The sequence below is a fragment of the Nyctibius grandis genome, chromosome 14, assembly GCF_013368605.1.
Source record: "Nyctibius grandis isolate bNycGra1 chromosome 14, bNycGra1.pri, whole genome shotgun sequence".
NCBI lineage: Eukaryota > Metazoa > Chordata > Aves > Nyctibiiformes > Nyctibiidae > Nyctibius > Nyctibius grandis.
This window is the reverse complement of record NC_090671.1, coordinates 11,126,143-11,150,510: the sequence shown is the minus strand read 5'-3', so window position 1 is coordinate 11,150,510 and position 24,368 is coordinate 11,126,143. Positions and strand designations below refer to the sequence as shown.

The 24,368-nt window shown below is 39.3% G+C and overlaps 1 protein-coding gene across 2 annotated transcripts in view; it reads left to right on the top strand.

The window, feature by feature from the left end:
* TMEM132C (transmembrane protein 132C) overlaps positions 1-24,368 on the top strand; it is a 205,241-nt gene that overhangs the window by 155,384 nt on the left and 25,489 nt on the right. For both annotated transcript variants that reach the window (XM_068412795.1, XM_068412794.1), the window contains one exon: positions 23,871-24,014. In XM_068412795.1, the coding sequence (XP_068268896.1) occupies positions 23,871-24,014 (144 nt within the window). The remainder of the gene's footprint in view (positions 1-23,870; positions 24,015-24,368) is intronic.

Sequence of the window (24,368 nt, the reverse complement as noted above, 5' to 3'; positions counted from 1 at the left end):
GCTTGCCTTTACAAGGCTCACAAATGTGATTTGTGGAAGCAGTGTCGTCTCCTCTTCCTCTGGCCCAGTGAAGATGCAATTACTTCTGTGAAGCAAGGCTAGGACAGTGGGAGCACTGAGACTTAGCAGTTAGGGCCCCCTCCTGCGAGCGAACAACATAGGATTAAATTCCTGCTCCAAGTCAAGCAAAGAAGATATTTAACTGGAGTCTCCAACATCTCAGGTGCACTGGTTTTAGGTAGGCATTTTATTTTCTATGGGATTTAGGTACATGGCTGAGAACTTTTTCCATGCTGACAGGTGAAGCAGGCACTGAGCATTTCTTTTGGAAGACCTGCCGAACCTCAGGCAAGGGAGGAGCACAAAGCTGCCAGCTACCTACAGCAGGACCAAGTGGCAATCCATAGAGGAACCACACGTGCTACCATTAGGCAATGTTAGAGCTCAGGATTTGGAAGAAGAGTTAAACATGTCCATACCACTTGTGAATTTTGCCTCTCCTGTGTATAATCTTGGTGGTGAAATTCTGGCAGTCTTTTCTTTGAACAGAGTTCAGTGGTTTGCAGCAGATAATTAGATGAGTATTATTTCCTGGAAGTCCTAGTCTTCAATATATTCTTCCTTTGAAGAGTAAAACTGCTGCTCATACCAAATGAGGTCATGCCCAGCAATTTCCTGATCCAAAGTCTGTTAAGTCAGCAGAAAGCCTGTGCTACATTCCAGATCTGAGAGGGAAATAATTGTCCTCATTACCTCTGGAGTTGAACAGGGAATACATATTTGAGCTTCTATCCTCTAAAGACTTAAGAATGTGCATAAGGAAGGCTTCTCTGGTCAGATTTTATCTTGAGATAGATGCCTTCCGTAGCTTCCAGTATCAAATGATAGACATCTGTCTACTGGCAGACTTAACATCTTCTTTTTCATTTTTTAAAAGAATTCATCAGCCTCTTCTCTGTATTCCATATCTGAGGAAATCAAGATTTATTTTTTAATATCTCCTGTCAGGGTCTAATGCCTTTGCACTTGTGTAGAAGGTTCAAGATTTACTTGCAGATTTATGTCTATTCTAGATTAAAATTCATCCACTTACAAGGGTTCCTTTAAGAACTGGAGGTCTAAATGAATTTAGTGGTGTATAAATCATAGAAGGTGAGATCCTTTATTCCCAACAGATGTACCATTAGACACTCTTGGTTGTACTAAGGGGTCAAGCAATGAAATCATTAAACCTTTCTCTTTGCAAAGCTTTCTTGTGTTTGTTTATCTCATTTCTGTACTTTGTGATAACACTTGGCTGGAGCCAAAATATACTGTGTTAACAGAATCCAGTCGGGTGGGATACCAATGCAAAATTGGCTTTGCTAGCAGGATATTAGTAGATAAAGGGAAATTTCGGAGTTTTCTGTTAGCTAACACTGCGTATCCAGCCAGGGTGCTTTCTTCATTTAGGCATTAATCTCTAGTTGAGCTGATTACCTGGCAGTTCTCCTGTTCAGAAACAAGAGCCACACAGAAAAGAGAGAGTGTGATACTGTATCTGCTGAGAAGTCAGACCACACTCCTTATCTCAACTACACACTGTAAAGCAACAGCACATTATTGTGCACAGAAATTAAATCTCAGTGTTTATCACAAGTATGTTTCGTAATCCTCTAGAGAGTAAAGTAGATTTTGTTGATTTAAGCATGGAGTATTCCTACAGCAAAAGTGCTAACGTCAAAAGTAAAATCTATCATTCAGAATTTTTAAAGGGGGCCAAAAAAAGGGAAAGAAGGAGCTGCCCAAAGATACTGTACTGGATTAGGACGTAGGATCTGATTGAGTCTCTGCCATTGGTCTGATGGGCATCCTAGTCAGTCTTTTGGGGGTGAAAGCAAACTTTTGCGTGGTTTGAGTATAACATAAAGGTTGTGTCTGTCTCGCAGAGTAAAGCATGTCTCATGTGAGCCATTCTGAACTTATGAAGCAAGAAAGATCATGTATCCTTTATTGCCCTATGCCTGATTACGTTACAAAAAAAAGTAGTAAGATGAAAAACAAGTGGGCCATCAAAAGGTTAGTGCAATTGTTGCTACAGTATTTTGAAATGAAAGAGATTAAAGAATTTACATTGTCAGTAAGAACTGAACCTGGAATTTTAAGAGAGCCTTATAGGTCTTGGATCAGTGGAGCAAGTGGTAGGATACAGCTGCTGAAAAATCAATGGAAATTCATCACAGAGTCAAAAGAGAGGGTTTTAGTAGAATCCGTATTCTGTGTGCCTAACTACTGTGCTAAATAGTGTATACAAGTACGAAACACCACCACAGTGATGCTGCTACTGTGAACATTACAGTGAAATAAAAGGAGCAAGAGATATCAAAACTGCTGGGCTGAGAATAAGTGTAATAACTTTTTCCCAGAAAAAATGACATGTAAATTTGAGGTAAGTATATTTTTTCCTGAGCTCAGAAGTTAATCAATCTCAGTAATTTTGGAGGACATTTCACGCTTTGAAGTATTTAGAGAGAAAAATGAGAGAGAAAAGTTAGGAAAATTTAATTCTAACTGGTTCTGTTGCTTTCAGAAAATATATCCCATTGTCTGCTGACAGGAAAAATCTACCCCAAAGATTTAATCTTCCAGTAGAGAAAATCTACTGTCTGAGTTGTGCCCTATTCTAGTGTTTCTGATTTCATGTTACTTGATGCAGGATCAATTAGGAAAGTGCCTTCATAGGAGCTTAATTAATTATCTGCTAAGCTGCTTTTGAAAACCTCCTCAATTAATCACAAGTAAGTTCAGAACTTGCTGATTAAGGTGTACAAGGTTGCTTAACTTACTGCCCGCGTTTTCCTCAAATTTCTATCCTGTCATGAACAAATGCAGCCAACTATGATGATTTTTTACCACTTGACTAGATTAAAAAACAAAACCAAAATTGTTCATGTTTGGAGCATGTGCACACACACAACTCCCACTGAAGAAGTCTGTATGTTTGTGTTCAACATGGGACCATGTTTTTGGAAATTTGGCTAGACTTCTTTTCATGCTTTAAACGGATGATACATATTTTTGATACTATTAAATTTTGCTTTGTGCTAGGGCAAAGTAGAAGACCTGTACATAAGTTCATTGTTTGATGCCAGTAAGGATATATTAAATATTAAAGGAGAACTTCCTGGGAGGTAGATTGGCAAATCAATGGATTAGTATTTATGCAGGACCAACTGGGTCCCTGTATACGAAACTGAAATATTAGTCCTTCCATAGCAGGATAAACTCCCTCTGAATTAGTTCATCCCTAACTGTGGTTTGCATGAAACCCAGATATTTGAAGTGCTGAAGCATAAACCCAATGTCAGGAGTATAATCTGAGGTTCTAGTCTGAATTTACTCCAAAAGACATTTGTCACCGTGGGAAGCCATGTAAATTGCTCATCAATGCTTATTTCCTCTTTAAAATAACACTAATACTAAATATTCAGTGAGTCTTTCAGGCTTCATTCATCAGGCTCTATAATCCATTGGTAAATGCTTACCAGAAAATCGAAGTTGGAACAGCTCTCGGGCATTTCTTAAAGGTTGCTGCTGTTTCACACCTCACATGAGCAGAAGTTTGTCTTTTCTCCCAGCTTAATCAGTGGGTCTAATAAAAGATACGATCTGTCTCTACACGTCCTGCCTTTCTACTGATGCTGTTTCATTGGGAAGCGCTTGTTTGCGTGTATCTTTCTTTACATTCAGAACTCAATGTATTGACAGTTCAGCTGCAGAAGTAAGCGAATGGACATCTAAGATGCAGAGCTGTGACTCAGCCAAAACCACTTTTTGGCATTTTTAGGTGTGCTTGTTAACTTGCTTTCCATTAAAACACGGATGATTGAAAATCTAGCTCCCAAAGCAATGTTTGTTTTATGTACACATTTATGTATGCCATTCCCTAAGGTAAAGATTTTTTTAAGGTATTTCATTGTAATGAGGTCCCTGTAATACCAGTTTAAAATATGGACCTAAATAAATAGAGTTTTCATCCCTGCACAGTCTGTGACTTCACACCGTAAAGCTCTATCTGTTTCAAGGTCACAGAAGTGCAGAATTCTCACTTGAATGAAGTGGGGGGCAACAGGTACTGAGGAGCTTTCCAGAAGATAAAATCTGAGGCTATATAAACACATCCATTTCCTGATTTACTTATCACAAACAAGTAAACAGATAATCTACATATCAGACTTTTCAGCTGACAGGTATTGTCTCAGATAATTTAATTATGAATCACATCAAATAAACACTGTGAGCTGAATGAAATTTATTTGATGTCAAACTATCCTATTACTATTAGTAATACTAGCTGGGACAACTTAAATCAACTGTGAAGCCCTAAATAATACCATGGAGTCAAGAGTTTTTAGAGTTCAGTTACAGGACTGAGTGCTCTGCATGAGACTGGAGTTAAAATCTTCTGGTGTTAAGGGAGAAGCAGTAACCGAGTTCACTTATATGCCTACAGTTTCCATCATGGCAGGTTACAATTGTTTAAATGAGGATAGCATTCCTTCCTTTAGATTTATGGGGGGTGTAATTTCACTAAAGTTTGTGTCATTGCTCTATATTTATACCAGATGAACTCAGGAGCCTGCATACCTGCTTATAAATTGGCCGTGTCACGTAGTGCGTTGAGCTGTGACTAGCAATGAGTATCGATTCATCTTATCTGTTAAGAACTGGCTTTGTTGTTGTCTGCCCATCAGGAAACAAAAGCAAAAAAAGGATGAACTGTTGTTCATTGATCGGAAATTGGTCAGAAGACGCAGACAACATAAAGAATTCAAAATGGCTCAATTTAACAGTGCCTTTTTAAGTCCTGGTGATCATTTCTACAGCCACTGCGCTTTTGCCTCTAGCTTCTCTTTTCCTTTTCTTTACTGCAATCACATCCTACCTTTTGCAGGAAATGAGAATGGATCAATAAGGCTATCTCAGCTGGCTAGAATTAATTTTTCCATTGGATCGAGTTGTATGTCATTTTCTATGCAGCACAACAGTACGTATAATTTCCTCGTCCAGCATCCCTCATATCTGACAATGCTATTGAATGGATTACTTTGAGATTTTTAAAATGCTGAGGAGAGATGGGGCCAGCTAGCTTCCAGATCGTTAAAGTGTTCTGTAAAAGATCTCTGCCATACAGAGAACTTTTGGATTTCTTTGCTAATTTTCTTGCCTGTATTAGAGAGATATCAATAGGAGGCTTAAAATGTATGCTTCTCAGCCTTGACATAAAATTGCAGAACAAGGAGAATGTGGAGCGAGACAGCCAGCGACTCAGTTATTGGACGCTTGGTGTCATGGTAATACCTAAATGCTCCCCTCAAAGAAGTGTCTCACAGCACTAAATGCTATACAGACAAATGAGGCAAGTCAGAATCCTCTAGAAAATTCTCAGTCCACAAGCCAAGCTGATGAAAGTCAAGGTGATGTTCAAGGTTGGATGAAACGGAGCTCTATGAATAGGAAAGGAGGGACGGCATGGCTGACACTGGGATCACACTTTTGTCCTAACACAGCAGTGACAGGGATTCGAGATCCCCCAGCCAGTCCATGCTTGGTGCCCATCACTTGTGCGTGTTAGAAGAGTACTCTCATGGGCCTTTTCTTCCGACAGCATGGCACCGTGCAGGGCTGCACGGAGATAGCCAGGTGCTTCTGTGCTGATTCTCAGCATTGCAAGTTAGCCTGAGTCAAGTCCACATTCTGCTGCAGGTAATTTTGGTATTGGTTCAAGGCACTGCATTGTGTGACATGTGAAGTCTGGAGATTCTTTTGTTCTTGTGATTTATGGGGCAGGATTTTGGGACTGCTTTAAGTATCGGTTCAGGTTTGCGATACTGCTCCATCAGAAGAAGATGTCTTAAATAACAGTTTATATTTGAAATGGCAGCTGATTAAAATTCTGATTGTTTAACATAATCACAAAGGCAATTTCACAGCTGCCACACACATGTGAGCAGAGACCATGCAGAGCCATAATAATGAGCCAGCAGAAAGTGAGCTCTGGACCCAGATGACAGTGCTTGAGAAGGACATTCCAGGGCTGTGTATTTTGATGCTGTAGCTGCTAAGGACTGTATTCACCCTGTGTGGGGAATTGAACTCAGCAGTCTCAATTGCTAGATTATGCCCACTCCTATGGAAGTTAATATACTACTAAACTAGTGCTCTCTCATTAGCTTTAGCTAACAATCAGTTGTCTTGACTTAGATGATAAATACAAGTCCAGGCACTGCCCAACCTTATTCCAGACAACAAACACTGGTGGTTTACCCTAGAGAGTAAACGATCTCCACCTTCTCATGCTGTCACTTAAAAGAGGTGCCAGGCTGAACAGTGACTGCCAGAGCAGACCAGGTATGTTTGCAAACACAGCAGTTGCTCAGCCAGCTTGAGCATTAAGTGGGTTACCTGTGACTCGTACTGAAAACCAGGAACAGTTTCTCTTAATTGGCAACTTCTAATGATGATTTTGATCTGTAAAGAGAGTTTTAATATTTCTGGGAAACACCCCATTCTTCACAATCAGGTGACATACTCACCTAGCAGAATTATGAATTGTTTAGGCTGGAATCTAGTTAATGAGGTCCTGAGGTGCTCCAGCTTGGACAGTGAGACTATCTAGACAACAAGGACATGCTTTACTCTAATGGAAGATAATGAGTGTGCATGGGGAAAAAAATCACCAGGACTTTTATAAGCCTCAGTGTTATAATGAGCTACCCCAAGCATTAAAAAACCCGGCAACTTCTCACCTTCGGATTGCAATTAGATGTATGTTTGCCTTACCCTGCTTTCAGTTTACAGTTCATTATCCAGCCAGACTCTCATCACTGAGGATGTTTGTCATGGAATTCATTAGGAATCCGTACTTCAAACTCAATAGTCCTGCTTGAGGGAGATAAAACACTAAAACCTGGGACAGGGTTCAGTACAGTCCTGGGGACAAAGCTAGCACCGTGCTGCTGGCTCTTTCTCTTTGCCTGTGCAGCAGCTGCTGTAAAGACATGGGGAGCATCAGTGGTGGTGGGATTTGATCTGTTCGTAATCCCAGTATCAAAAGGGTACCAAGACCGCACCAAAGCTTGAGCTACTCACAAAACCTACTTTGCTAAGCTAGGGAGGCTGTATGCAAAGGTCTTTCTGCAATGCCTGAGCTCTCCAGATTGATGCACATATGCTAAATGAATTAACAGACCAAAACTTCTACGCTGGGGCAGTGCCCCCGTTGCTGTGGTGTGTGCTTTAGACCATAGTTGAACTGCAGGGCCTGGCAATGTAAATCGGCACAGACAGTGAACCTATCAAGATTGTTTTTCCCCTCAGAAACAAACCATACCTAATATTTAAAGCACCAGCACCATGGCGTGAGCATCAGCAAGGCAGCACACTGGTGAGAGAGGGAATTTCAGCAAGCAAATGGAAACAAAAGTAACAGTGACATTAATTTTAATCAGGTCCTAGTCATCTGATTTGTCCTCTGTGTTTTTTCTCTAGCAAAGCTGATTGTCTTTCTGCAAGATTTGTTACCTCACAGAATAATAATATAGGCTGTAATGATGTAATTTATTGTTGCAATTTGCTTTTGGAAATCCTCTATTAGTGAAAAAAAGCAACAGCTCAGTTTTATTAATTGCATGAGTTGAAAATTGAATGCTGACTGTCACTATCAGGATTAGTGATTGTTGTACTCTGCTCTCCAAGGCGCTATAGGACCAGAGCTCTGCATGTCTTGGAAGTTGTGAAATGAGTATTTTGATTAAACTAAGTAAGTGTAAAAAAAATAATTCAAGTTCACTGGGGAGTTTGAGAAAATGATAGAGGGAAACATTAGCCTGTAAATTCAGTATCGAAAAACACAGCAGTGTGTTACTGCACCGCATAATGTGCTTGCGTATAGTGTGATTCTGCAGCACAGCCCATTTACCTCTGCCTTCTACCCCCAAACTACTTCTGACAGTTCAAACCTTCAGGTTCATTATTGAGTTTTGCTCTCAATATGCCATTCCAGGGAGAACTACTTTATCTCTTTTTTTTCTTTAATGTGGAAGTTTTTCACCTTGGCATAACACTTTTGTTTTGATTTGCATAAACCAGATTTTACCAGGATGTAGCTGGGAAAAGAGCATGTGAAGAAAATCACCTTGTGTGATTTAAAGGTGAATTCTTTTCCTTTTGTGTTCTGAAACAGTGCACAATTGGGTGAAATCCAAAAGGCTTGCTATAACCTCTTTGTGATCTTGAGTTCTCATTTTGGAGAGCTAACAGAAGGTAGAAGGCCTCCTGCTGCATATATTATGTCAGCAGCAGAAACCAAAGCGATCAGTCTAAGACCTGGATGTACTTTGGCATCATTTTGTATAGGGTATACGTGCCTGGGTGCCAATACCACGAAGTTTTTATATGTCTTGAAACTTTGATTGAGCCAGCAGAGAAGACTGTGTTTTAGATTCTGGATCTGGGACAAAATGTCAATTGCAAGCAGTGAAAAGCGGTGACGAACAGTGGAGCTGCCAGCTGGCACGAGGTATCCTGCGGCATATGTTTGAAGAATGCCTGGAAGCTCCAGGAGTGAGCTTGGTGTGGTAATAAATAAGTCATTCGAGACTCAGTAATTCCTCCTCACTGCTCTTACCTCATTCAGATTATGACTACTCATTAAGCACTAGGAGACTCTGATATGCAGAAATAGGAATTGTCTGATGGACTGGGAGCCATGTGTCTGGAGTTAGTTTCTGCCTCTTTTGTATCTTTGGCAACACTCAGGTCCACAGGAGTTTACTTGTCTTTAAAATGCACACAGTAGTTAACATTTCCTATGTTACAATGTAAGTCTTTGGCTTACAGGGTCATTCTGTACTGCTCGTTCTTTTTGGAGGAAAATTCCCTGCTTAAACATGAATTTCAGTCTCCCCTACTCAGTACTGGCAACGTTGTTCTAGTCCTGAAGAGTAAAAATATAAGTGAAGCAAGGTTTGTGGCTAGAGGTCATGTCTTTTATTAGGCCGTCCAATAGAGTTAGAAAAAACAGACAAGCTTTCAAGCACACAAATCTTTTTTCAAGCCTCTTTCAGTGTTGTAAGTTGCTGTGAGATGCTCAGATAAAAATAATGGTCACTGTTGTGGCTCCAGGTTATACTAACAAGTAAAATACTGCTTTAAACAAATGGAGTTGATCCCTTTGTCCTTCATATCACTGACTTATACAATGATCACAGCGACCTATTTCAAGGATGCTTCTCTGGCCATGAACCTCTAGCCAGCATGATCTTGCAAAGCAGCCCCTGGAGGTAAACCATGTTTTTGCTTGAGTGAAGGCAATAATTGAATCTGTGATTATACATACTTTATATATTTACTTTGCCTCCTTCTACTTATATGCCATTATTAATTCCTATATATTATAAGACCCACAAGCCTGTTAGACATGTGTCTGGTCAATAATTTGATTTTCCTGTGTCACTCACTCTCCTCTTTTTAACGATAGTAAGTTTCTGATGTCTGTACAGTATCTGCTCTTATTAATGCAATAATCTTGTTCCTGCTTTCTGTGTGCTTTGCTTATGTGGACCTACTATCAAGTCAGTGAAATCAATAAACTATTTGAAAAGGAAAAAATCTAGGGGCAAGGATAGGAAATAATAATGACTATTTTCTTCATTTTTATTACTACTTTTTCATAGCAGTTCCATAAGAATCTTTATTGTGTCTTTGTTACAGGCTTTGCTTATTGAAAATTAAAGCTGTACAGCCAGAATAAGAAAAGAGCAAGTAGACATTTTCTCTTGCTGATTTCAAAATAGACAAAATTAAATTGAAAGACTTTAGCAGAAGCTGCCTGCTTCACTTCCACTGTGGTTTGAATAGAGTTCTATGCACAAACTTGAGCCAAGTGTTCATGTGCACTCCATGGCCAAAAATTGAGAGCCTTAAGGAACTTGTAGAAGATGAATACTGCCTATTAGAGGGAGAAAGTAACTCATTAATAATCCATGACATAGTAATCTACACAAATAAAACAAGTTCGGAACCCTCCACAGTGGCCATAAAAATCATCCAAGTATCATGCAGTACCTCAGTTACTTAAAAAAAGAAATTGTCCTTGGAACTTAATCCTTAAAGTCCATAAAGCATTTAAAATCGCTTCGCCCCAGGTATAGAGTGTATGCCACCCCACCCTGTGATCAGTACCGTGCTGCTCCCTTGAAACAATCAGGCTAGATAAGATTTTATCTCGATTATCTAAACTGAACAGTTTATTCATCATCAGTGTGGCTTGTACCACTGTATAAAACTTGGTTTATATCAGCAGAATCTGGGGGCTCCAACTGACATTCCAGGAGTGGGTTATAGTAGGTACCATATTTTCATTGACTGTAAAAGAGTTTCTACTTCCACTGTAAACAGATGGAGTAAGGACAGTAGCCCCTCTGTAAATGGGGAGCTGAAGCACAAAGGCGGCAGGTTGGAAACTTAATTTGCACAAGTTAATTCAAGGAGAGGAAAGGAGGAGGTGATCCAAGTGCCTACACATAGGTGTCTCATACCATTAAAGATGCTGTAGAGTCTGAGTCATCCATGCAGGACTACCAGGCATGACACAGGACCTACAGGAGATCCCTGCCCTTTTGGGAGAGCATCTGGAGGCCAGGCATGATACCTAACAGCATGTAAATGGCACTCTGTTCTTAGGCACTTCAGTCTTTCCCAGAGCTGCAAATGGTGAATTGGATCTGTTGTGAAGCACATCCCAAAAAATACCATGTTTTTTTTTGTCTGTAACTATGTGGATATCTTCAGTGTATAGCTTAATTTATCAAACTATACTTCCTTGACAGCTTTTCCTGCGACTGCTGAGCAATACAGCACTGCAAACTGAAGCAAATAAAAAGTGTACATAAGTATTTGTAAACATCAGACCCTCACTGTAAGGCTTCTTTAAGGTGTTCTTGACTCCCATCATTCAGAACCCACGTTAATATTTCCATATTTGCTGCCCAGCATGAGTTTGTGCTGCTGTTACACATTATGTTTTTACAGGCTCCACCTGTGCCAACGATGGTGCTGGTTTCATATCGACCACAGTGAACCTCTACAACATGTTAAGGGATAAACTCACAACAATGAAAGTGATCCAGATCATCACTAAGTGGTGGAAAACCCCTTGTATCTCTTGTATCTTATTAGCATAAGAGCCAATTAAATCAATCAGTTTTGTTTGAGGAGTAGGACCCCAGTCTTTCAGGTGGAAGTCAGTGGAGGTTTATAGAAGCGCTTGGGTCTGGCTAAAGGGAAAGCACATTAGGGAGGACTCTTCAGGGTTTACTCTGTAACACTTGATAGAATGGATCTTGGCTTTAGTGAAGCCACTGGCAAAATCCCTGTTGATTTGAGTGGGGTCAGGTTTTAAAAAATTATGTTTGCAAAGTATTTACAGTAAGAAATATCTGGGATAGAAATGTGTTATATACTGCCTCTCTCTGCCTATAATCTGCTATGTGGCTTCTATTAACACAGAATGCCTCATAATCTTGTTTCCATTATAGTTGTATATGTATTTGTGTGCATATAGATTACGCACATATATACTTGTAGTGTGTGCATCCATGCATGTGTTCTAATATGCTTGTATATTTTCAATCTGCAACTGTCTATTGATTACAGCTATTACAGCAATATTGTTATAGATATATAGCCAACCATATAACAGGGCCGCAGGTTTAATTGAAATGAACATGGGAAGAATTTCAAATTGCTAATGAAAATTGCCCTTTTACTACCAGCTATGTTCCCACGGTCATCACAGACTGAAGACATCACCAGAGCTGTGCTAGTTCTGCTTAATGGTGGAGAAAACCCAATTTAACTGGGTGTCCATTTACAAATAACTTCCTCAGACTTGTGAAAAAGGAAAGTAAATGACTGACAGATCTTGAGCCCAGAAAATGCCCTTAAATTGACAAATTTCACATATTAGGCATTTTGCAACAAAAGAGAACTTTAACCACAAAATTATTTCAGCAAGAAGATATTATATAGCTCCATCCATGGCTGCTTAAGCATCCATGAACTATTCCATTATAAGATCACCAGGTGGCTATTGCCTTTTTCTCCTGTTCAGGCTTTACCAATATTCCCACTCCCATCTGTGATAAACTTAATAGGACCATTCAGCAATGGAGAGGTGTTCATCATAGCTGAAGGCTGTCTCAGACAATTATTCCTTAGATGTTTGAGTAAATGAAAAGCTATTTTTGTGATTAGAAGGGATAGAATGTGTTGCAGTTTCTGAGGCAATTTTATTGGCATAGCTTTTGGAATCTGTAACAAATATTTATCCTTCCCTGGGAGTGTTGTGAGTAGCTACAGTCACTAAATTAATGCTCTTAATATTTTTCTCTCCACTCTATTTTCCAAGCACGTGGCTACTCAGCTTGTTAGATAAAAAGTTATAAGTACGTATTGTAGATGTTGTCATATGTCTACTATAGATGAAACATGCATAATTTATGCATTGCATAAATGTATAAAAACATAAGTTTTCAAGAGAACTTAGGACAGTTTATTGCTTGCGTTCATCAGGTGTAAGTGTATTCATAAGTATCCGTAAGTATACTTACATCCATAAGTAGCAAAGCTCTGAAACAACAGCAGCGAAGGTTTCAAGTGTGTCGGTCTCAGAATAAGGGCTTTTAACCTGTCACTTCACAGCTTTTCATCTGTTTGCATTTTCTGCGCTCAAAATAACCAATAATGATACTGGAGTTGGAATATCTCACGTAATTGCTCACATTTCAACCCGTAACTACGATTTTTTCTCTCTAGATAATGTGTTTTCTGTGTAAGTGCTTTCATTTCTAAGTCAATTTAGCAAAATACTGACAGTAAGGAGTGAAATTTCACAAAGAAGAGCAGGTAGTTTCCTGTGTTAGACATATGTATCTTTTAAAGAATCAGGTTTTTTGTTTCACTTATGTCTAAGTGTAGAGAAATAAAATGTGGGCTTCTGCTTCCCATCTTCTCCAGTCACCTTTATGTCCTTATGCTATATTCTAAGTGGTTATAGAAGGATGAAATGTGGGCTTCTGCTTCCCATCTCCTGCTGTTGTCCTTAAAACTTATTCTACGTTTTAAGTGGTTCCAGAATTGATTCCTTTGAAGTCATTTTCGGTTACAGACTCTTCCTCCACACAGCAGGAAATACCATCTTTCTTTGAAGATACATACTGGCCACTGGGTCCTGACATTATCTGTTCTAGTCAACAGGAAATAGAGACAGCTTTAGCATAATACTTGTCTTTTTAGTGAGCTGTGTGTAATTGAATTTAGTGTCACAGCTCCTACAAAACAGAGAGGTCCCCAGCCAGAGGCTCAGTCACTGTTGATACACTTTGATTATGATAGGTACTTTAAAAAGATAAACTATGCACATTTACAGCTTTTAAGATGGTAAAGAAAGACACAAGCATGAAAATGTTCAGTTGATTTTATTTCATGTCCTTATTTATTTGCATTTTCCATCACCTAGGGGGTTAGATTATCTGACGAGATCATCTTGTCAGAGTAATTTAGGGTGGTAGGGAAGGTCTGAAGTTATTTCTTGAGGACTTGATTCATTAAAAAGAAGTGTTGAATGCAAGTGTAATACCTTGTCATGTGTGAGCTAAGCATGTTACTCTCAGTCCAATTCAAGCAGTGTTAACAGTTCTTGTGACAGGTGGAAGGAAAGACTTTTGAGACAGTACTCACTTGTCTGCAGTCTTGGGGGAATCTGCTGACAGCTCTTTCCTAGCAGAAGGTTTGCTGGTTGTTGCTGCTGGAGGGAATGCCTCTCCAACACACCTGGTGATTACTTTAGTCCCTCGCAATTTAGGTGTCTTGATTTTCTAAACTCCTCCAAGGAGTCAGTAATCGTTGCTTTAACTGAATCCGTGCTCTCTATGGGAAAAGGACCATACGTTTCTCATTCCACCTTGCTTTATGTTAGGTAAAGACAGGTTTTAAGATAAAACAATATAGAGATTTTATATTTTAGAAAATTGAAAGAGCCATAGGAATCAAATCAAGACCCATTTAGTGAAAGTGGTATTTGGGGGTCCATACTTCATAAATAAAAGTAATTTGGTGGTGGTGGTGTTTTGATATAACATTGGGGCTATATATTTCCTCATATATTATTGGAAAATAAAATGGAAAGAGAACTAGAACACTTCAATATTTTTGAAGTATTTTATTCAGCAAGAAAATCAAACCCAAACTGTGTCAGATGGTGTGGGAATGATTTTTCTCATTCCTAGATCTGTTCAGAAAACAACAAGAATCAGATATTCACCAAGATGTGCTGAGAATCTGTTGATCTGTTTGCTCTTTTTTCCTCCTTGGTGTAGAAAAAGTCTCTTATTTTAGTCACTGCTCAGCATATTGACATCCAGCTATCATGTGGAGCCAGAATGAGGTTACTTTTATACAAATAATAAATACAAGTAGCATTGATATTCAGGCAGTGGAACTTCAGTGGTAAGAGATATTAATAGAAGCGCTTGGATCCTGATTCCACAAGGGAGAGGAAATAAGATTTCTTGGTTAGTCTCAGTGCCTGTGGAAACTATTAGCTCCAAAATCAAGTTTTGAATTAGCATTGTGAACTGCATATGATAAACTTAGCATAACAAATACAATAAAGTAAATATTTACTTCTGAAACAAATTTGTTAAAAGAAATCTAAAGTTGATTCTCAGATGTTCACCAGTGGAAGAAGCGACAGGACCTTTAGAGGCGTTACACCTTTCTGGACCTACTGGCTGATAAGGTTTCTTCATTCCACCTAGTTTCAAACACATTGGAAATGAAGAAACAAAGACTGGTTGTCCCTCTTTAACAGATCACAGAGAGCTACCTTGTCTGATAGTATCACTGCTGTTTCCATAAGCTCTGAAGAAGAGGCATTTGTTAGCCCGCAGCTTGAAGCAGGATGTTTCTCACTGTCCTTTTTGGAGGGTTCTTCGTTATTATAAAACAGGCTGTGTCTATTTCTTGTTTTTCTGCTAGCCAGAATGCTGTTTATGGAGTTTGCACATGGGAACAGTTCATGCTGATAAGATTTTACTTTTTTATTCAATTACAAGCAGTAAGAAGTGAGATCCGGTTGTCATAATAATCTGGGCAGCGTCAGACCTCTGTACCTGACCTGAAGTCAATGTGGCCTTCGTACAAATACACAGATCTGAGTAATGGCTTTATAACAATTTTCCATCATTTTTCGTCACTAACTGTAACCAGAACGAAGCCATTAAAGGCATGGTTAATTTTGTTCAGTTGCTCTAATCTCTTCCTACTTTTTCAAAGAGATGCTCACTTTTGAGTGATGATGGAATTACGTTTAGCAATACAGCCTGCATCTGCTAAATCAAAGTAATCTTTGACTACGTTCCCTTTTGCACGTTCAAATGCTAACAGGGTAGATTCACTGCAAGGAAAGTGTGGATTAGTCATCCAAGAATCCAAAGATATTTTTCTGCATCCCTATCTGTTAATATATTCTACATTCCCCTTTTCTGTCTGCAGAGCATAATTTATCAGGAGTCAAAAATTTCACTAGCAGGGTATTTGAAAACTGTAAAAAGCAGGGAAGAAAAAGGAACGGTCTGTTGCTAATGTAGGGGAGCAGTAATTAAGATTTATCTCAATGTGGAAACTGTAAATAGAGACAAGATCATTGATTAAAAAGGCATTGCATTTGCAGAACACTGAGTTCCCATTTTGAAAAGACACTCAGATCTTTGTCATAAATTACATGGTTCACAAAAACTACAGGGAAGATTGTGCTGGGCCAGAGACATTCCCATCCCAGCTGAGCACCATTTGCTTGCTTTCCTTCTGGCCCCAGGAATCTGCCACTATTTTCCTTGCAGTGGTCCAGCCCCAGGAGAAATGAGTGAGAGGCCCCAGCCTAGCCTGTGCACTGATGGGTTTTACCTGTGTACCGATGATGGTCACAGCCACTCTTCTGGGAGGTGAGAAGTAGGAGTCTGAATCCCTTCCTTACGCCCCTGTTTCCACATTTCCTCCATTTACCTTCTTTAAGACTGCTGGACACCCACAGACATCACGTTGATCAAGCTCTTCAAACAAATGTTGTGCATGCGAGGGACAGAAAAATGCCAGCATCCACCTTTGGGTCTTTCAGTGGGTGATGTTTTATCTGTGTTTGACTTCTGCATTATTTGTTCTTCAGGGCAGGTATTGTCCTTGATTTTTGTGCCATGTACATTGTTGGCCATTTAACAAAGATTTAATAAAGAGAAGATACCTCGCAGTGTTGTCGTGTATCAAAAAGAATTAGCATCCAAAAGAAACTCTGAGATCCTTTGTTCTACTATCCTCATCAGAAACAAACTGCAGAAATGGCAACTTTTATTGAATAAATCTGTTTCTTATGTAGATTTTGAATGGCCTAATTTTTCACCACTGTTAATTTGTTTATTAGTTTACATTTTCCTTGGCACTATGGACCTTAGCGTCATGGAGTAACCTGGATTCCATCTGGATCCATGTTTGAGTATGAGGGGTGCTATTAAGTAAGCAGGTTGCCCCACTTTGGTTTTACTGCTTAATGGCATTACCCCATTTCTTTTGCAATGTGATACTTACTCATGAAGTAAAAGTCCTCATGTTATAAACTGATGAAGGAAGCAGAGCAGAATTTACATGCGATGGGCCAATAGCATTGGAATCAAGTGAAAGAAAAAAGCAAACCAAAATCCCACCAACGAAATTTGCCCTTTCCCACTGCCTGCCATGGAGTAGATTTGCCTCAGCAAGGTCCTCAATCATGATGCAAACTCTTTGGTCTGTAGAAACACTCCTGTTGTTCTGAAGTGTGTGCTAAGAATTTAAAAACAGAACATCGGCTTCTTTCCTTTCTCGTATATACTGTCTGTGAATGTGGAGTGTCAGAGAACCCAGTTGGCAGAAAGCACAATGTATAATTTACTTTTAATCATGGGATTATGTAGATAAACAGAGTCAGCTGCCTAACAATGTTATTTTGGTAATCAGCTGTAATCTTAGTAGTATTAATAACTCAAATCTACAACCGTCGTGTTACCAGACTCTCAAATCAGCATGACAATTGTCTGCAGTGCAGTACAGCTCTGTGCATCACTCTAACTAGGATGCCCTGGAAACTTGTGATGCATAATTAGTGCTCATCAGTAGACTATTTATGGTGTTTGCAACTGGCGTATGTGGATTTTACTTTATATCTCCCATATTTCCATCTTCTTCTTTTGTAAGTATGTTGCCAGGGTGTCACTGTTCATCAACGGTGATGGGTTGAACAATAGTTGGAAGCATAGTACAGCTCCTGGAGCTCTCCTGCGTAGGCATTGTCTCCACCAATTCAAGTGCTGTCAACAGCATGCAAGGGCTTGCTGCTTCTGTCCTTTTTCCGTAAGACAAATACTGCTTTGATTTTAAGGTAAACAGTGCCCAACTGCCTCTTTTCCACAAACTTTTTCAAGAAAATTTCCTTATAAATTAAAAAATATTTCTCTTTTCTGTGTCATTCCTTCAAGTCTACAGTGTAGGTTTGTTACCCATGAGGTAGGGTGTTTGTGTGAGGGAGAAATCTTAATGCTAAGCTATGATTAATGTCATTCTATGAGATTCCACTTACAGAATTTTCAGCCTGTAAACAGGACCATTCTCATGACCTCAGGGTCCCATGGATTTCTCTTGATAACACCATCTAATCGGATTTAGAGTTTAATTAAACAGCTGTCACTTTGCTTCCTTATTCTGCCACAATTTAATGTTGAATTAGTTCCTAAATTAGTCATGGCTGAATGCTTGCCTTCTTACAATTGGGAGGTTGGATGAACATAAGGTTTGCTCTTCAGCTAAATTCAAGCCACTAAGGTTTGTATTCTGTATTCTTGCTCTTTGCACAGAGCTCCCACTGACATCAGTGGAAGTTCCCCGACTGAAACAGGGATGGAATAACATGTGAGATTCCTGCAGAGTCAGCCATAGTGTTACCTAACTTCAAATGACCAAATGTGAGCACACACTGCTTCTCAGCTCTGCCTAAAATATGTATTAGCTTTATGGATGTTATTTTCCCTTTCTGAAAAAGTATTGATTTGTGTGAATACCAGTTCTGCTGAGCTTTCTGTGAAGTAGCACGATGATTGCAGCTGTGGAAGAAAATGTTTAGACCAATACTGCTGCTAGTGGACTTCATCCAGATTAACCCTGATGTAACCAAAACCAGAGTATGAACAAAAGTTTATGGTACTCTGAATCATAGCATTGGCACCAAACAGGAAAGCTCGGAGACTTGCTGTAGAGCACTGATACTTGCATCAAATTCTATATAATGGTCTCACTGAACTCAGGTCTTGCTCCCTCACTCAGTGTCTGACTCCCTGCCTGACTCTGATCTCACCATTTTTCTTTGAAATACCAATTACTTCTTTTCCTCATCTACTCAAATTTGTAACTGTGGTAACTTGATACAGGCACACACAGAGGAGTTCCAAACCACCAGGCTGATAGAACTCACTAGTTCTAGCCTGTGGGCTTCTTAATTGAATCTTCTTTTTTCCAATTCAAGAATACAGGGAAATGAATAGGAGTACCTGTTTGTCCTAACTAGTTGCACTTGAGTCACAATTTATCAAGTGCTTAGCTATAAAGAGATGGGAAAGCTGCCCAGCCCTCTTAGTTTCTGTGTTTATCTGGGGAAGGTGGATGAACAGTAGAAGTTGCTCATGCTATGAAGATTTCATACTGCACTTTTTGCATACATATACCAGTAGAGAAGCTTTTCTTTATCTGTAGTAGGTATTGAGTTGTGACCTAGGGCTTCATTTCTGAAGTCACTGAAGCATGCTGAAGGTTTGTGTAGAGGAGGTACAATTCTGTGCCCCTGATGCAGAGTCTGATACTTCAGGTCCTTTGCCAGAGGCTGGGGTTTTGAGCAAGCAAATGTAATGCTGATTTGAGCTAGACTAGTACATGAGATATTGTCTGGGCTGGGAAAGAGTAGATATTTTGTTAGTGGATAATGAAAATGTTATGTAGGGTGAAGATATTTACTCCGTTCTGTTTATGAGATCTAGCTTGAAGTTAAACTTATCAATAATTTTTTTAAGTAATTTCTTATGTACGCAATTCAATGCTTTGCCTTTGAACCTCTGCTTTGATTAGAACCTTATGTCTAACCACTAGAGTCTTCCTCTAACCGTTAGAGGAACAAGAAAAAATTTTCTTTAATGCTGCTGTTTGTTAATTAAGTATGTTTAAATAGTAATTATTTCCTTCATATGTTGTATTCATTGAAGGGATGCCCTGGTAACAGGAAAGAACCATCCCAATCAGGAGTTCGTAGGTAGTTCTTCATACAAGAAAGCCAACTCTGTCTGTGCAATATGAGTCGGTTGTTGTTGGGATTTGGTCATTGTGCTGCAAAGACAGTTTGAGGCTTCCAGAGAAGTTCAGAGCTCAGATCTCCCTGCTGTGTCAATGAGAACTATATGTGTAGTTCTCCATTTTGACTTTGGAAATGACAACCCTTGCTTTTTTAGAGTTGTAATACACTTACAGAAACTTCTTTCTGACCTGGATATTGATGCCTACTTATAACTAGTCCTTTTTCTGTGTTTTCAATTTACTTTACACTACTTTCCCCATTTTTGAAATTATTGGGAACAAGTCCAAAAATTGCTATGAGATGCTTTCAGTCTTTTTCCACACAAAATAAATTTGATTTTAGAACTTTAGTTGCTGCCTGCACAGAAAGTGGATTAGTTCATGGGGGATTTTAAAAATTAAAGAATGTGGAAATGGCCAAGATATTGTGATTTTGAAAAGTGCCTACATTTTATATGAGTTCTTAGTCTCTCTAAAGGTTTCTTAGTAATCTTGTTTGTATAGTCCAAAAATAGCTTCCAAACAGGATAGTATATTGCGTTTAAAAATAAAACATTAAAATTGCCACCTATATCAGCTATTGTATTTCCTGTTCTGATGTGAAAACAATTGTTTTCTTAATGTTGCTTGACATATACTTAAAGATTGAACTACTATTTCTGCTTATCAATGGATAACCAAGGGTGTTACAGGAGGTGGCAGAATGCAAGAGAAACGGTTCAGGTGCTGAATTGGAGCCCCCTTGCCTGTGGTGTGCGTTCAGAGTGCTCAGTATTGCAGAGCAGACAGACAGACTAGGTTCTATTTAAGCTCCTTTTATTTTTATGAGTTTCAGTTCAACTTTTGAGGAGTCTTGGACCATGGATCCTTTCATACTTTAGAGTTTTCTGCCTAACAGCTCGTGTATGGGTGCAGACAATGGGTTAATTCTCTGTTACATTAAAGCCTTTGGCTTTATTGCAGCGATATAAAGGAAACACAGAGGAGGCAGAAGTTGTACCATAAGGCTATTCCATAAACAGGGATATAGGACACACATTTTTCTATTTTAACTCTAAACAAAAAGACGTTAGAATCAGGACTTGGTTCTTCAGTCTTTTTTTTTTTAATATCACAGTTGAATAGCATAGGGTACTTACAGGCTGAGTAAGGGAAGTGGCAGATTCGAAAATTGCTTTTAACATAGTATGTAATATATTAATTCCTTATACTTCAGTATTTCTTAATCTGTGTAATACCAATGAGTTATGACTGCTTTCAGTGGAGATGAAACACGAAGGTTTCCATCTCTGCTCAAAGCTGTAGCAAGGTGGCTACCAATTGCTTCCTAATGCTGAGGCTCTCTAATGATTGTAACGGTACTAGCTATGAAGCCATTAGATAGTATCTACAATATGTTTCCATCTCCTTTGTGCACATCATTAATTTGAAATTCCTGAAGTTCATATTGGGCCACAGAGAAGGGATGTAAAATTTCAGTAGCCCGTTATCATGACCAGTGATGCCTTTTACAATTTTTGGGGCAGATGCATCAAAATAATTAATCAAAATAAATTCATTCAGATGCACACTACTTCCTTTAATGAAACCATTAGCAAAGGGCAGAAGATTCAGGTTTCTAATTGCTGGTAATGTGCCAGTAGCCAAATTTTATGTCTTCTCTCCAGAAAGGTCTTGGGAAATTTGAAAAGGTTGTTTAACCTTTGTAATAATGGCTTTATATCAAAGCCACTTAGAATTCAGACACACCAATAATGACCTATTGGAAAGAGAGAAACAGAAGTGAGAAGTCTTTCACTTGAGAAAGTTATTTCTTGCAGTATAGTTCTCAAAATTGGACATAGTCCTTTAGCTGAGGCCTGGCTAGTGCTGAGTAGAGTAGTACCACCTCACATCTTACAGGTGATACTCATCTTTATACAACTTACTGCAGGAGGGTTCTTTGATTGGTTCGGTTTTGTTTTTTAACCACAGTAGCATGCAGTTCCTAATTTATGTTCCGCTTGTGGTCTAATATAACCCCCAAATGCTTTTCTGAGAGCAGCTTTTCCTCTTGAATCTTTTCTGTCCTGTGTTGATAGGATTAGTTGTTCCTACAGAAAAGTAGCAACTTGCATTTAAGTTTATTGCATCCCATGTTTTTAAACCCTATCTCCGATACTGGATTTTAATCCTGCCCTCTAGTGTTCTCCTGGTGCTGTGGTGTAGGCTCAGAGCTTGGCTGCAGCCGTGGCTGGTGGTGCAGCAAACGTGATTTAGCATGATACTACTGGCAGTCTCGCCACCACCCAGGGTAATGCTGGAGCTGGTCTTTTCCTAGTGATATGCAGGACTGAGGAATCAGGAGCACAGGATCCTCGTGTGGGTCAGAGTGCCTTGTGGTCTTGTCTGCTGGGCTTCCCACTTATCTTCTCTCCTGTATTTCTCAATATTTGACTTCATGTTGAGGCTACTGATTACTCAGGCATGAGCAAAGCTGAGCTGGAGGAAGTTCTAGTGACTCCCAGGCAGTTTGTTGCAAGTTAAACCCAGATGATGAATTTACTCCGCTGCTTGTGGCACAAAAGTGTCACCTCATTGCATAATCAGGTCTTTGTTTTTATGTTCTTGGCAGTGGTGCAGGGCTTGTTTCTTTGTTTTTTGTGTGCATGATTTTCTGATTTGTCTTGAACTTCATAAGTTACCATTAAATGCAAATATGGGTAAATCCCCAAGCCACAGAGTATGTTTTATATCTGAAACTCATTGCTATTTATGGGATTTCCCTTGCTCTGAACCTGTCCCTTTAAATTAGATTTCTCTACCAGTAATACATATCAGTTGCTAAGGAAAAACTGCATCTGAGTAGAATGATTTCAAAGCAGAGCTGAGATAGCCTGAAAAGATGTCCTGTCACTTCCACACTCTCTCTTGCAGCTCCTTTGCCCTGGAGTCCTTAGTTCACAGTGTTTAACACTGAGAGTCACAAAAAATAAGGCTTTAAGGGATCGAGGCAAAAGATTAATTTCAAAGGACATACAGTACGTGCAGTAGCCAAATACACAGCAGAAAATATGTTGAACCTGCTTTTTGGTGAACCTATGTGGGTTATTGAATGGTTGTTGCTTTGGAAGTCTGCAGAGGAGTAGTTTGGTTTCCAGACTCATCAAAATGCCAGTACATGGAAATAAATACTTTTGGAACAAAATTTTTGAGTTTGGATGACAGACATTGAGCTCCAAAAGCCATGCATTTCACTACAGCACTCTGCTGCTCCAAAATGGCGGAATTTGTACGGGGGACGGCTGGGGCTGGTCTTGCAAGTCAGGAGTTCCTGAAAATGGCCTTAGACTTTCCAATAATGTTGTTTATAGATCTGGCTCTGATTTACTGCGTTTGGTAGCTTTTTTTCATATATGCCATAGGAATTAGTTAGGGTTCTCACTTTTCTAGAACAGTCAACGTTCATTTTTCAACAGTTTTTTTTTTAAGTTTGATGGGTTTTCTTATGAGACCTGTAGGAGAACCTGAGAAATAACAAGTTGCAAGATGAAAAGAGAATCTGACCTTGATTTCAAACTCACTAAACTTGAATTGAAAACAATATGAATAGTATCAGTGCCCCATTTTGCTGCTGTTGACATCAGTGGCTGCAGTCCTGAATATTTTGCTCACTTTATAGAATTGGAAGTTGAAAAGTTGGAGAAAACTTTGAAGTTCTTCCTGCATGGGAATCTTGGGAATACAGTGATGTTGAAACAGTTCAGGAGTTAGAAGAGTTAGTGTAGTTGATGGTGCACTGAAAGGCTTTTATATTCCACGACTCAAGTTCAAACTTCAGATTTCCGTGTTATTTTCCCTGCAGTTGACAGCATCACTGACTCCTTCTGGATTCCTTACATTGCTTCATTGGCCATTCATATCAAAGGAAATTAAATAATCTTGAAACAGTTGCAGATACAAAGTTCACAGAGAGGCTCTGTCTTTGCAATGGGCTTAGATTCAAAGAGCAATATTTTTACGTTCGAGGCTCTTGCATCCTGTCCCAAACGTTGCCAATCAAATCCAGTGCATTAAAAACTCTGAACTCATGTTTTGGAAGGTAAATATTGGGAAAAGCCTCACACTTAAAAAGTAGAAGCTACCTGTGATGTGTGCCTGCCTGGGCTGAATTTGGCTGCAGTCACTTTGCGCACTATTTAACAGCGTGCAATGCAGCTGACTGTTTATTTAGCAGGTACAATATAATTGGGGTTTTACTATGTTTTACCAAGTTGCACCTATTTGAAAATGAGATTAGATCAGTAGCCACTGAGAACTAATGCATCTTTCTTGAGTACAAGTCCAGCTGAAGAGCTGATGCTTGGCTTTGGGAAATCTCTTTAGCTGTCTCTGAACAGTGCTGTGCTTTGTTTTGTGTACAGGACAAGGAAATTCTGAACACCGCAATTCTCACGGGCAAAACAGTGGCAGTGCCCATCAAAGTGGTCTCCATTGAGGAGAACAGTGCTGTGACGGACATCTCTGAATCAGTTGAGTGCAAATCCTCTGATGAAGACGTCATCAAAGTAAGTTCATGTCACATATTGGCTTCTGAAATTTCATGTCTTTGTGTACACAAAAGGATAATAGCCTGAGAACAACCACTAAATCTACTCCTGCAAATTAATTGCACTACTGTTTCAAAAGCATAAGGAGGGGGATTTTTAAGAAAAGAGAGAGTAAGGTGTAACAGTGCAGTCACCACACTGAGTTTCAGTAGAATTTCAGTGTTTCATTTTCATGTCCTAACTTTAAAATATCTTGGTAATGTCACCTCAAGTCCTCTGTGCGGAGAGGTCATTCACTGCAAAAACAGTTCTGCTTTTAGTACTGCCTCTCCAGATGTTTCTTATCACCTTTCCAGCTGTGATTATCACCTC